The 14,586-nt window shown below is 36.1% G+C and overlaps 1 protein-coding gene across 1 annotated transcript; it reads left to right on the top strand.

Moving 5' to 3' along the window:
• The first annotated feature begins 1,347 nt into the window (after window positions 1-1,347).
• On the top strand, window positions 1,348-12,173 carry LOC127792888 (high mobility group B protein 14). The gene is made up of 6 exons (XM_052323531.1): window positions 1,348-1,473; window positions 1,554-1,703; window positions 3,026-3,083; window positions 3,223-3,267; window positions 11,651-11,731; window positions 11,904-12,173. The coding sequence occupies exons 1-6, from the start codon at window positions 1,400-1,402 to the stop codon at window positions 11,949-11,951; spliced, it is 456 nt and encodes a 151-aa protein (XP_052179491.1). The 5' UTR covers window positions 1,348-1,399; the 3' UTR covers window positions 11,952-12,173.
• The last annotated feature ends 2,413 nt before the right edge of the window (window positions 12,174-14,586 follow it).

Raw genomic sequence — 14,586 nt, 5'->3', positions numbered from 1 at the left:
ATTTTACAAGGGACATATAAGTAATTGAGTCTTATTTTGAAAGAGTCAGATAAATTTATCCGATGGGAAAAATCGAATAAATTTATCTTGAAATGGAGAGATAAGAGGTCACGTGAAGGGCTTTTATGGAAATGGTCAGATGAGCTTAATAAACACATTGAAAAGACCAAACATCCAGAATGCTTATAATATCTGACATTTTATCCCCCTTATCTTGATTAACAAACACTTCCCTTAACATATAATAAAATAATAAAATAGTCCATTATTGAGTTGTCCTATTTTCTTCCATTCCCTACTTAATCAAATTAAGTTAGCATAATTATTTCATTGTTATTTTTTATTTAAATTGAAATTTATGAAAAAAAATAGTTTATCATTAATCAAAATATAGAAGGGACTATTTTTTGCTATTTTAATAAAAATAGCCAGATTAACCAAATTTTGAGCTTATGTTTTTTCAGTATTAAGAAGTGATAGTAATGGAGAGATTTTCGACTAATTCTTAATCAACGACATAAATGCCTTACAGAGTCTTAATATATAGTACATTGGTAGTATCAAGGGCTAGAGATGAACTTTATTTATTTGACTCCAATGATTACAAACAATATTCAACCACATAATTTAACATTTCTATAGTTAGAAACAGGAAAGAGATAAAAATAAAAAAATGTAAAAAAATTGAGAAAAACGTGCTTACCTGACAACCACGTTGTAGGCTAATATGGCCACTACTTTATTACTTGGACAATGGTTGCCCCACGAGCATGGTTCGTAATTAAAAAACAAGCACGAGTTACTCTAAAAAAAGTATTAAATTGTAGACTGCTATATAGTCAATTATAGGTTTCGTGTTCGAACATTGATTCTGGGTTCCATAATTTAATTTTTTTACAGAAATCTTAGGACTGAGGTGCATGAATCCCGAATGAGGGATTTTACCTTTTGCTCTTAAAGAATTGAACGATGTTTATATTTAAAATGAAATAAAATGTTAGATGCATCAATTTTAAAAAAATAAAAAGCTGAATTTAAATTTGAAAACAATGTGAAAGTTAAGTATTTATTTAGGTAATTTATCCAATTATTTATATGATATCATCAAGAAGATTGTAGCATGCAAGATAAGATCCCTTGATTTATTTTGTATTTAATATTTAAGGAAAAAAGACAAAAAAGAAAAGGAAAAGTGACAGTAAGGTTTAGGTTTGCAGCGGGTATTTGAGCGCATGACATAATAGAGATGGGGTTTATTGGAATTTGGAAATAATTGGGGGGCCCAGATGCAATTAAACTAAAAAGACGGGAAAACAGAAAATAAAAATAAAAAGGAAAAGAGGAACATACACGCTCGCAGAATCGTCGCTCAACGAAGAGGCATAATCACAGACCGGCCATGGCAAAGAAAGCCCCCAAAGCTCGGAAATCAGCTTCAGCTTCAACTTCCAGTTCTACTGAAAACCCTGATGGGTAGAGAAAAAGCACCTTTTCCTCTCACCTTATTTGACTAGTTCTTGGTTTTCCTGGAAATGATTGGTGGTGTTTTCCAGGAAAGAGGTGCTGAGGCTAAAATCGGCAGCGGAGATTCATCTCCGGAGACCTAACTCCGCAAAAAAGTCTAAGGCCACGCTGAAGAAGAAGCCGGGGAAAGTAGATGCCAAGAAGCCCAAGAAGCCCCCCACTGCTTTCTTCTACTTCTTGTATGTTTCTGTGTATTTTATTGTGATGTCAATATAGTTTTTGCCATTTCCTCAAAGTTTTTATGCTAAAAATCTGTTGCAATTTGTTGGTGTTTGTGAATTGTTGAATCGTACAGACGAGTTGCATTGCACGCGGTTGTCTCCTTTTTAACGTGACCTTCGGATGGGTTTTAACTTTTTGATGGAATTAAATGCACCTTCGGTTATTGTGAAGTGCAGTTGAAATTACACTATCAAGCAAAAAAAAAAAAAAAAAGAAGAAGAAGATAAAATTATACCAAACTGTTATTCAGCGTGTGTTTCAGCTGCTCCAACCACTTGTGAGAAAAGTATTGTTCAAAGCTTCAAAGTCGATTTTGTACTTGCGTGTTGTTCATCTCCCCTTGTTTTCGTACCGCTGGTTCTGTAGGTTGTTGAACCTTCAGTGCACCGATTATTGAATTTTACAAAGGATTTTCAGTGATTGTTTTGATATCGAAAGGATTTGTTTTTGTTTGATTATTTTCTTTTATAAAAATAAGGTGAGCTTTGGCAGCATTGTGATTGAAATGTTATGAGTTCAAGTTCTGGGACCTACCTCTTTGCAAAGCAAGGGTGTGGTTGCGTATAAAAATAATGTTCGTTAAGTGGGGAGCTTCAAGCACATATCATTTTTAAATTTTGTTTTATAAAAAAACTGGTATTCTTTTGGTACCTTCTTTCAATATGTTTTCTCATTGGAAGAAAAGATGCCAAATCTAAATGTAGGAAGATATGTATCCGTGCCTGCAAATGCTCACGAATGACTTGACAATACACTCATTTTTAGTCATTGAAGATCAGCCAGTTGACTGTACATATATATATTTTTTTTCATTTGTTGCTGTTCGTTTTCTTTTAAGTTAGAGCTATATCATCTGTAAGAAGCACGTGGCATGCATGTGAGGTGAACAGAGAAGGCTTGTTCCTCACTGAACCTAAGTGGATATGACAGGCATATATTGTTGAGTTGGTGATTTCTTTTTGGTATCATTGTTCTAAAATTCCTGCATGAAGGTAATTTTAGTTGCTTTCCAGATGCTGTCTCTTTTTATTTGCTATACCATTACCATGTAATTGGTGTAACAAGGTTTAAAACAAGTAATTTCATGCACAAACTGGATATGTGGTCCCTTTTCAAATTTCCAATTACCTTTGTGTAAGGTTAATTTCTAGAGATTTACCCGAACCTTATGTTCTTGTGTTTTGTCTTCTCTTATGCAGTTTGTATCCGCACCCATATGCAAAACTAAGTTATTCACAAGTTTCAGTTTCTTAATTAATTATTGGTTTGGATTTTCTAGGGAGGATTTCAGGAAAGGATTCCAAGAACAGAACCCAGATGTCAAGTCAATGCGGGATGTATGTATTTGGGCTAGTCCATGCCTGGTTCATTTTCATTATAAAGCTAATTTGTTTAACTCTCTGCGCCCCCCCCCCCCCCCCCCCCCCCCCTCTCACTTTCTGTTGTTCATGAATGTTTCTAAATTTGATGCTTTAGATTGGCAAAGCTTGTGGTGAAAAGTGGAAGACCATGACATATGAGGTTTGTGCTTCAACTAAAATTCAATGTAATATTCAATTTCACCTGGCATAGCTCATTTATGTAATTACTGTTTAATCAACTTAGTTTTGGATGGTTTTACTGGTTTCTGTTTTCCAAATTGTTGTGGATTGAACAGTGAAAATTTCTTCCATGTAGGTATCTATGTATTTGGGGTTAAATAATTGTGAGAAGGCATAACATGGTTTGGATTTTCTTTGCACTTGGCATTTTCTGTCAGCTATGAATCTGACCTGCTTTTATCAATCATCTGATGCTTTACGATTTATATCAATGGGATTATGCAGGGGAGAAAAAAAATGGAATGAGCTTCTTTTCCATAAGATAGTCCTTTTTTTTTAATGGGTGCTAAAGTTGGAGGTTTGGTGGATGTGGGTTTCAAGTAATTGGAGTTGCTAGTATAGTGGTAGCAGTGGTGTGGTGTGGTTTTAGGCGTAGTGGACAAGTGATAGTGATGAAAAGGTAGGGAAGTGAATTTTTCACGCTTCTCTCAACTGCTCTGTGCACATGCTTCTGTTTTTCATTTTTTTCTTAAAGGAATTTCATATATTGGGGCAACATATGTATGAAACGATATTTTTTTATTTTTTCCTTTCCTTTTAACATAAAGATGAATCATAAGGAAAGTACCAAGGGTTACCGTCTATTTACAAAAGGATAAAACCCAAGCCATCTATTCAACTACTGAAACTCCTTTCTATTAGTTTGTATCTGGATGGAGGCATTTAGGCCCATCATTTGGAATTAGGCATTTCAAATTCTAAATTATTTGTTTGGATATATTTTTTGTAATGTATTTATACTTGTGATCAAATCTAAAATGGATTTCTTCCCCCCCCCCCCCCCCTTTCCAAGAAAAAAAGAAGAAGAAGAAGCTTTTGAAATGATTTCTGAGAGGGTGTTATTTGAAATGACATACATTGGGGTGCTTATATAATTTATAATTAAAAAGAAGATAAAAGTAATAGGAAATCTTTATTGTATATAACAATACCAAATGTTAATCTAATCCAAATTGAAAATGAGTTGTTAAAAAATTGGGAACACTGGCAGCCTTTAAACTCACCCAAGAAACCAATCAAACACCACTCACAATCACTCACAATTCATCGGCCAACACAAACATATAATAAAGAACATAAATTAATCAAGAACAAAACAAGAAATGAAACATGCAAATCACATGAGGAGATATAATTTTATCCTGGTTCATGCCACGTGAATGGCATTACATCCAACCTTGAAACCACCACCGAGCAGTCTTCTTTAGTACGGGACTTTCCCTCTTTCTCTCTCCCACGATACAAGCTTTCCCAAGAACGTATAAGACTATTCTAACTCACAGCCTTCTCACTCTCTTGGCTCTCGTGAAAACAGAAAGAGAACATGCTATTCTTAGACCCTTAGCCCCCCTGCCCTATTTATAGAAAATAGGGTGATATTTCCTAGGGATGGTTATGACATTATCAGATTTGCCCTTCACTAATAACTAATATTACAAGAGTGTCACCCACCTATCAACGACCCCATAACCACATACAAAACATTGCACATTATCCTATCATTAACTCAAGACAATCTTCAACATGATTGACTTTGAATATATTTAATTTCCTATAATTTATACAAACAATTGACTTTAGATGTAAGAATTTCAAATGAAAGAATTGAAGTAACTATTTCAAGTTACAAATTTCAAATGACATCATTAATTTTCCTATCCAAAGGCAACCAACTTTCAAAAACTCTGGAAACCAATCTTGTATGTATCTTGGTTGCAATCACCCCTAGATAGTCTGAATCAAGGCATTAGACACTATTACACCTTCCTAACCCAAGACTGGGTTGAAGACCCATTGAGGGAACATCAATGCCCCTAACTGGTTGAGAATAATATAATACACCTTGTTATGGGACGGCAAGTAGATCAGTTAGATTCAGTCAAGGTGGCATTTAGTGGCAGAGTCTGACTCTATAAACAGTTTACTCATGGAAATAAGAAGGCTTAGGGCAGGACTAAGTGATATTATGTTTTAAAATATTTTGCTATGTTCTGTTTTCTTTTGTCAGTTTATTTTCTATTTTTCTGTCAGTTATATCAATTGTTAGTATTTGAATTTTTCTAGAACCTAGATCTGCTATTCTCTAGGAAGCAGTTCCTATTTCTGAGATGGCAGTTATTTCTTCTAAGATAGCAGTTATTCCTCTACTTTCCTGTAAGACTTATATGCAGTTACAGAGGGGAATAAACATTTTTATGTAGTATTTTTCAGAAAAGTTTTGAGTGCTTTCTTACTCAAGGAGATTGATGGGTTCTCTCTTGATGAGTCCAAATTTTCTAGTCAAGATAGGTCAGAAAGGGAGAAGATCGCAGAAGCATTCAGCAACTTCTTTTTCTGATTATTCTGTTTCAGGACCTATAACCAGATCCAGGGCTAGGGAACATACCACACCTCTAGAATGGCAACAGGATGACTGGAGAAATGACCAATTGATTCATTATCCACTTTGCACATATCATACTCTGTATGTATGGATCCTCCTGAAAAGATGTTACCCATAAAATTAAGGCAAGATCGTTAAAATGGTTAAAACAATGTTGATGCTTTACTTTTCAACATTTGGTGCTATACAACAAAGCTGGTAACTGTCGTATAAATTTTTTCTTTTAGCTCTAATGAAACCTAATTGTCAAAAATCTAACCCATTGGCTCTATTTTTGGCCAAATCCCATCCTATCAAGCTGTCTAGAAGAAACTCCTAGTTACCATTGGTCTCATATTTTCTCAATGCCTAATTTGCAAATCAAGCCAGGTTGCCTGCAATGCAATCTGGAATCAAAATTGTCAGTAGTCTACGAGGACCAACCTATGATATACCTGCATCCTGCAATGCTATTCTGAGAGAACTCCACTTTTTAGAATTTGTTCTTCCAAATGAAGTCAAGAACTTTTAGTTAATTGTTTTTAAACTCCATCAAATGAATAATAGGACTAAAATTTGAACACCCTTGTCCCTCTCTTATAGCAATCAAGGCTAGCATTCAAGCTCCTTTCAAATGAACCCATGTTAGAGTTTGTACCATGACATTTTCATCGATTGTAGGCTGACAGCCTGGCACTGCCAGAAGAACGCTAGGGCCATACCATCAGGATTCAAGACCAAGAGCTTTATCATCATTTAGGGACTGCGCATAGAGAGGATGCTCCATCCAAGATCACTCCTCAAAAGAGAGTTGACTGAACTCCAACCTGTGCCAAGCTGGAGAATCATAAAACAACTTCCTATACCAACCAGGGATCCTAATTCTGATCTCCTCCTTTTTTTTGGTATCAACACATGTCAAAATTGATTTTCCCAATCAGATTAGACCTCTGATACCTATTTGTCATCTTACGTAAGTACGTATTGTCCTAGCCCCCACACTTAGGCTGAAACTCCTTGGATTTTGTCTGTAAGTAATCTGTTATAATTTTGAAATTCTTCAGAAGTGGTCTCTCTTGGCCAACCTGCCTTGCCATTTCATCATCGAACAAACTTCTCAAGCTTCATATCTGTCACAACCCTAGGGGTAAAGAGGGGATTTTCTGGGATAAATAACCACCTGTAGTAGTTAGCTGGGGGAAATAACTAACTACTTCTATTTGTTAGCTGGAAGTTGTTTAGTGGCTAGGCAGTTGGTTGGTTAAGTGGTTAGGGGACTGTTCAACAGCCTACTTCCTTGGCTGTTATGTTGTTAGAGGTTCTATAAGAGACCTGTGGGTATGGAAGGAGAGGGTATCGAGAATAATAAGAAAGTTCTTCTCTTTCAATCCTCTCTCTCTCCCTTAGTCCCTTTCCTCATTCTATTTGTTTCCTCCTAAATTCATATCTTCTTTCTCAGAATTCCACTTGAATTCCCAAAATTGCCCAGCCCTCAATCCAAGGGCATGTCAATATCCTCATTTTTTGGATTGATTTTGATAGATGTAGGACTTTTTACATAGACTGTAAGTCAATGTCAATAGAGTTTTATATACTCTCTTTGATACAGAAACGTATAGTAATTAACATTTTAGATATACTAATTAACATGACAACATTTTTGATACAGAAACATATAGTATATTTCAATATTCATGCACATGATGCAACGAACTACAAGAATAAAAGAATTTACCTTTAAGGCAAACTGATTCAATTGTAGTGATAAGGGCCTTTGAAGAGCAGATGAGCAAAGTTAAACCTTTCATTAATAAGTTTGTCTAAGAACCAATATCTGAATGACTGATCAAAGATTTATAATAATCCAAATGAAGAACATGAAAATTAAAAAGAAATTCTTGTAGTTTTGGGTTGAAGGCTGACAGATAAGAGGCAAACCTACAAAATGTGTACCGGAGAGCTGTAGATTATGGATGATACAAGTGCTGGTGGCTTGGGGAATTTGGTTCCATGGAACAAAAAGAGTGGATTAAAAATATGCCTGATGCACAAAGGCTGTTATGCTTACTGATGTAATGGTTTATGGATTTCTTTAGATTTGACTGCTAAAAGTTGGCTGTCAGGTTAGGCAATGGTGAACACAGCTGAGTAGTGACATCGTGTAACCATTCTGGCAGTTTTTTTTTCCCTTGAAATTCTGGTCCATTTTCTAAATCATAAAAATGGTGATTTTTGGGGATGAATACCTCTTACTGTTACCTCTTTCTTAGTTGGGGATTTTTGGGGATGGTTCCTTACAGGAATCATCAAGAGTTGGCAGAGTGTTGGTGTTGTATAATTTTCTGTTTGTCACCTACCAAAATGACACTTGAAAGAATATTTTGGGAAATAATATTATAGGCATAAAAGTAGAAATTAATATTATTTTATTAGTTTCGTAATAAGGTAGGAGTAGTGCCAATCGAGAAAAAGATGAGAGAGACTAAACTAAGATAGTTTGGTCATGTAAGAAGAAGACCAAGAGACGCTCTTATGAGAAGAGTTGATGAATTGAACAATTAGTCAAAAAAAGATGTAGAGACAGACCTAAGAAGACTTTGGGAGAAACATTAAAGTTTGATATGAAGTGTATGGGCCTAAATGAAGATACGACAAAAGATAGAAATACATGGAAGTTAAGAATTTATGTAGTTGACCCCACATAGTGGGATAAAGGTTGCATATGTTGTTCTCGTGTTGTTGTAGTTTCTTTATTTTAATTTGTTTCCTAAGTTTCTTTTAATTTCTTTTATCTTCTAAAATCCTAATTAAATTGGGATTACCTTTATAATTTTAATTAGATTATATCAAGGAATCTTAGTTAGAATAGGTTTTTATATCCATTAGTTGTCTATAAATAATCCTTTAGTGAAGTATTGAATGAGAGACTTTGATGAATAATATTGAATATGGCTATTGGTTTCAAGTAATTGGGATTACTCTTGTTTTTTTGGTTTGGGTTTTGCATCAGATTATTGGTAGGATAGGATTAATTTCTCTGCGTGTTCACCAGCATTGCACAACAGCTAGGGGTTGGCAGTTGTTTCCTACCATGAAATAGGATCCACTCAGTTCATCATGGGATAGATTATAGAATTCTTAAAATTAGTCCACCAGTTGGAAAATTTTCCATGCAAGAGGGTATTGAGGATAGTAATAACAAAGTTATGCTAGTATAGTTCTATTATGATTTGAACATATGACGCTTCAAAAGTATTAGTTGCAAGAGACCTCCAATTCAGCTTGTATGTCAAGATGCATCAGGTTGTAGAGGATAGTGGTTCTGGAACTTGTTCCTTAGTCATTTTCACCCAATTATGACACCATCTTATTAGGTTGAAGATGTTGAGATGCTACTTTTGATGATAATTTAATCCCGAAATGCACCCTGACTCCTAACTGCCATTTTCGGGGATAATTCAATCCCCATACATGCCTTAATCTTGAATAAGTATCTGCTATTTTTTTTTAATGATAATAAAGAAAATTGGCAGTTCTGTCTTCTCCAGCTGTTTCCAATTTATTCCATGGTCCATGGAGGGGAGTGATGAATTGATGAGAATGTTACTTCCCTTTCAGCCAAACGTCTCAAATTCATGCATTAACATGATTGTTCTGCAATTAGATTTTTGGGAATGCAATTCATTTGTCTAATGAAGAAGTACTATCTATTTATCTATCTAGTATGCAAAATAAAGCACTTCACTGTATTTGATCACACCAGAAGGTATGTGCTGGCACATAATTATTAAATTGATTACTGAATGGCTATATGCTTGTACTGTGTTTGGTAAATGCAAGAATAGGGAAGGATAGAAACATAAAAATCTAAGTTTTGTTTGGACTTGGAATATGTAATTTGTTCAAAGTTTGATTGTTTCATTCAACAGATCCTGAGTTCTATTAGCAAACTGTGTTGTCCAGTACAAATATCCTTGATTGAGTGAAAGAGGGGTTGGAGTAGTTGTTCATTTGATTGGTTGTTGTATGAGGGAGAATAGGGTTTGATCAACTACAGTTAGTTTTGGCCAAATTTAGATTGCTTTGGAGGCAATAAAGATTCTGCTCTTTTCTTACTAGATTTGACTGCGCTTCATATGTGAGAAATTGAGAGACTAGTGACATGTTATTGGATGGATTTTTAAAATCATCTTTAGGTATTTAAACTCTGAATATATCTAGGTCATATAATCAAATTATCATAAACCATGGCTGCAAATTCTCTCCCCTAATCCTCTTCTTGAGTATTGGATATGAAGTGCCAATAAACTGCTTGAGTCCCAATAATGCAATGGTTTTCATCCCCATATATATCCCAGGTGTTCTACTGTCTACATTTAAATTTGCAATATTGTGTTAAATATGGCTGTACTGTTACGCTTCCTCTTATGTCCAAAATATGTCCGTATTCCATGCTTATTGGATTGTGTTAATGCTGATCTTAAGTATATTCAAATGCTGATCTTATATCATATATATATATATATCTATATATGATATTTCTCATGTTATATCTGAAGTTCATCTACAACCATGCATACTGACACCTCCAACTTTCCAAGGCTTCTTTGGTGGACATCCATGTTTTACGGTTTGTGTACAAAATTACTATAGTTCCACTATTCTTGATACTGAAGTTGCCTGGTCAATTGAACAGTGATCCCCTCACCAGAAACTAATCTTCAGTAGGAAGAAAAGATTTACTGACAAGACTAAAAAAAATAAAGTGATTCAGAACAAGTCTTTTTCTTTTTGTGTGATGAAAATTCTTCTGGTGAATTTGAATAGCTATTGCTATTATTTCTTTCTCACTTTTACCATATGACTGCAAAGGGCTTCCTTTTCTATGCAAGAGAAGACCATACGGTCATAACCTTTTAACTCATATTTCCACTTCGCGTTTTATGCAAGATGATTAATCTTATTCTTAATTCTTTGAGGAGAAAAAACCTCCTCTGTTCTCTCTTTTTTACTCCTGTTTTGTAAGATTTCTTGTTTGCTCGTGTTCTTCTTCCTTTATAGGTAAGAGGTTTATTTGATCCCCTCTTAAGGGAGGGTTAGAAATCACCTTTTTAGTTCTCTGTTCTCATTTCAGCTTTGTTTTTCGATAAGGGATTGTTCATCCCTTCTTAAGGAAGGCCCCTCCTTTTGCAAGGTTGGTATGGGAGGAAGGAAACTATCCTTTCTTATGCAGCTATGCTGCTCTGTATATCATTTTACCAAACAAGGATAAAATATTTTCTTCTTTGAATATTGACAATTCATCCTTTATATAGTGCACCATACAGGTTACAACGAACCTGTGCTGTTGTATTAGGATACCATAGTCCTGCCCGCATTTTGTAGCCCTCAATTTGTCGATTCTACTTTCTCGGTATTACATGCTTTATGCTGCCACGCTCACATTAACTCAATAACATTGAGTTGGTTTTAAATTCCCCAACCTCAAGCCCCCTCTAGAATAAGAAAAACTTTGGGTTGGTTTCATATGCCATTTTCTTTATCACTATAATGAATGTCTTCACCATTCTATTAATATTTTAGGAATTCTCTCACATAATTGGTTTCAACTATTCTCTGGCAAATCAAATGGCAGAAGAAAAAGTATTCTCTTTCCGAAAATGTTCCTAATGTAGACTCTAGTATAACTGAGGTCAGTTGGGAGCAACAGGGCAAATAGCAGTTCCGGATTTTGAGGTAGAAAAATGCTTCATACTCTATTTTTCTTCTCAATTACAGACACCCTAAAGTTGCTTTTAAATGGATTCGTGGTTTTTTGCTCATTCCTTTCTGTTGTTGCTGATGTTATCATTGAAAAAAAGCTGTTCACACTATTTCCCGTGCAGCAACAATTGGCAAGTGACCGACATTGCAATCTAACTTGTTGATCTGCACGTAACAGGAAAAAGTTCAATACTATGATATAGCCACAGAGAAGCGGGCAGAGTTCGATAGGGCCATGTCAGAATATAACAAAAGGAAGGTAATATTCGGTTGTGTTCATGTAGCTTCTTGTGTGGAAATTTATACGGAATTTTTCATATAAAATGAAGTATCCATTAATGACCATCCATTTAAAAGGAATACATTCACCATAACGGCTTCTAAATATCATTTTCTTTTCTCGCATCATGGATGAACAAAACATATTGCAGGAGAGCGGCGAGGATAAAGAAAGCGAGGACTCGGAGTTTGACGGGTAGGAACGTCAAGGATGATCTGTTCCTGGAAGGTTTTCCATTAGGGAAATCTTGTACATAGTTTCATGGATCAGGCATGGTGACTCAGCCATTTGAACCCCACATTTGTATCATCATGTACATGTTCTTTCTGGAAACTGCATTTGATGTGATCGGTAGTGTGGGACATTGGGTGCCTAATGCCTTATGTTTTTGCTGAAAAATAGTGGATTTTTTCTTATCTCAGTCGTCTCAGCTCCATTTCTTGGCGGTACCTTAATTCCCTTATGGACGCTGCTATTGCGTCCGAATTGAGGGGGCGAAAAGTCCATTCGTCCACTGCATTAACAAACTCAGGGTTGTATTTGTTTGAAAGGGGAAAGGAGAAATTGGTTATTCAAAGTGATCGTATTTCGTTTTTTTGTATGGATTTGATATGATCTCTTGGAAATTTGTTCTTGAAAAAGTAGAAGGAGAAGAAACTATTTTCAAGTATTCAAAATGATTATTTTTAGATGAAAATATGATGTACATACGCTTTCAATAGCAAGGTGTAAGATATCAAACTTTCAACAGATAAGGCTTCAGTTGGATCATGAGTCACATACAACTGAAATATCCCATTTTACCTAAAAAAAGAAACAATTGAAATATCACAGTCTTACTATTATTTTTACTTAGAATTTAAGAATTAAGTTCATAGATCTCCATGTTCTTCCCATTCAGAACGTGATTGACCATATTTTGAATGTTTAATATATAATAATGCCTTGATCCTTTCTATTTGACCAACGCATGCTAATGTTGCTGTCCCATCCCATGATGATTTCCTTGACCATGTCAAACTTTCTATTTGCATGAGCCCATTGATACTTTCTTCCAATTGCTTGGTTGTATTAATTAGTGTTGATTCCTTCCTACATCACATGGGAAAATCATAGTCTCGCATGATCTTTTCATGTTCTTGAACCTTTTTGAAGGTGTCAAAGGCCCATCTTTATGTTCCTAGTTCTTCCTAATCACTCTTGTTTCATGTCCCACCTAAAACTTCCTTAATTATCATGCACTTTAACGGAACATTGAACAATATCTTCAGAATCCTCTGTTTTACAGCCTGCGTCGTTCTGGGAAAATGAATGTGGAAGAAGATTCGAGAAGAAAGCCATAATTTTTTTTTTGGGTTAGTTTGTGAATAAAATGGCAGAAAATTTGAAGGAAAATCCAAGACAGGAGGAGATAAATTTGGAAAGAATTTTCTGTGATGAAAAAGATTTTCCTTCTTGTTTTTCTCTTTCTCTCGTTTCTCCAGTTGGAAATCAAATAAAAGCCGAATCAAAAATCCATAATCTTCTCCTCAGGCCAATCTACACAAAACAAAATATAATCACTTTGAATAACCAATTTCTGCATTGAAGTAGAGAGAGAACTTGAAGAAGTTCGAATTTAATACTGATAGTTAGGTTTTATACAAGAAAATCAGATGAAATAAAGAGCGAACACAGACCAAAAAAAAACCCAGAAAGACCAAACCCAAACCCAAACCCAAATGAATCTCAAATTAGCTTTGCCCCAACTTTCCAAAGTCAGTCACATTCCAGAGACAGAAACAGAGTTCTTCAAGAACAGAGAGAGAGAGAGAGAGAGAGAGAGAGAGAGAGAGAGAAACAAAGAAACTTCCAAACCCAAATTCCCGATTTACACTCCTCTTCGATCTGTTCCGTCTCGGAAAAAGAGTCAGTAGACGTTAAAGAGCGACCATGGGGTCGTCATCAGATGTGGCAGCCGCAGCAGAGGTAGAAGAAGCAGAGAGTGGCCACCAGAGCAATGGCTTCTAAGACGGAGACAATCTTGAAGAGGAAGCCGTCGACGAACCAAAGCTGGAAGCTGAGTTTCTTCCACCGGAGGCCGGAGCTTCTGAACCACCACCGCGACGAGCCCTTCTTCCCCAGCCGCTTGAAGAAGAACGATCCCGGCTTCTTCTCCATTCTTCTCTCTCTCTCTCTCTCAGTGCTTAGGCTCTGCCACTGCAATGGCGAGAAATGAAGAGGGAGATCTGTGGGGTGGTTGGCTACAAGGAATTCGGTTCCTTCATTGACACGTATTTTGTAGAGCCTGGGCGGGGATGTAATTATTGGGATTCGTCCAGGGTGTTTTTGGGGATTACGGGATAACCGACGCGCTTTCGTGGGTGGGACGTGGGCTGTTAAAAGTAGCGGCTATTTCCAGGACCCCTTTTGCTGTTACGACTTCTGTTGTTGCCTTGATGGCGTCTTCCGGTGAATGCGGTGTCGTAAGCGGTATTGGAAGGAGTGGAGACGGGCGTGGAGAGAGAGGATTTTCGTCCTCGAGAGAATTGGACCGTTGGCGGGTGCTTCGGCCGCCCCCCACTGCCAGCCTGGCGTTGTTTATTTTTGCAGAGGAATAGAATGCTTCGTCCAAAGTGTTTATTCTTCCGACCTTCTGGTCAAAACACCACACGAAGACAGCTTGAGTTTCTAACGTTAGCTTCTGGAAGCTGGTCCATAACGTCCATTGTTATTATCCTAGTGTTGGCTCATCTAATTATATCTTATTTTTCTTAATAACATTGCAATAATATCTTATTTTTCTTAATGATATGGGACCAATTTTTAGACCAGCTAACACTTGGGGTGCTATA

Source organism: Diospyros lotus, unplaced genomic scaffold, assembly GCF_014633365.1.
Source record: "Diospyros lotus cultivar Yz01 unplaced genomic scaffold, ASM1463336v1 superscaf1, whole genome shotgun sequence".
NCBI classification, from domain to species: Eukaryota; Viridiplantae; Streptophyta; class Magnoliopsida; order Ericales; family Ebenaceae; genus Diospyros; species Diospyros lotus.
Note: the sequence above shows the minus strand (reverse complement) of the source record. Positions and strands in the feature narration are given on the sequence as shown.

Coding starts and splice junctions, on each gene's coding strand:
- LOC127792888 (XM_052323531.1), top strand. CDS start 1,400: ATGGCAAAGAAAGCCCCCAAAGCTCGGAAATCAGCTTCAGCTTCAACT. Junction 3,084..3,222: donor ATGTCAAGTCAATGCGGGAT/GTATGTATTTGG, acceptor TTGATGCTTTAG/ATTGGCAAAGCTTGTGGTGA. Junction 3,268..11,650: donor GGAAGACCATGACATATGAG/GTTTGTGCTTCA, acceptor TGCACGTAACAG/GAAAAAGTTCAATACTATGA.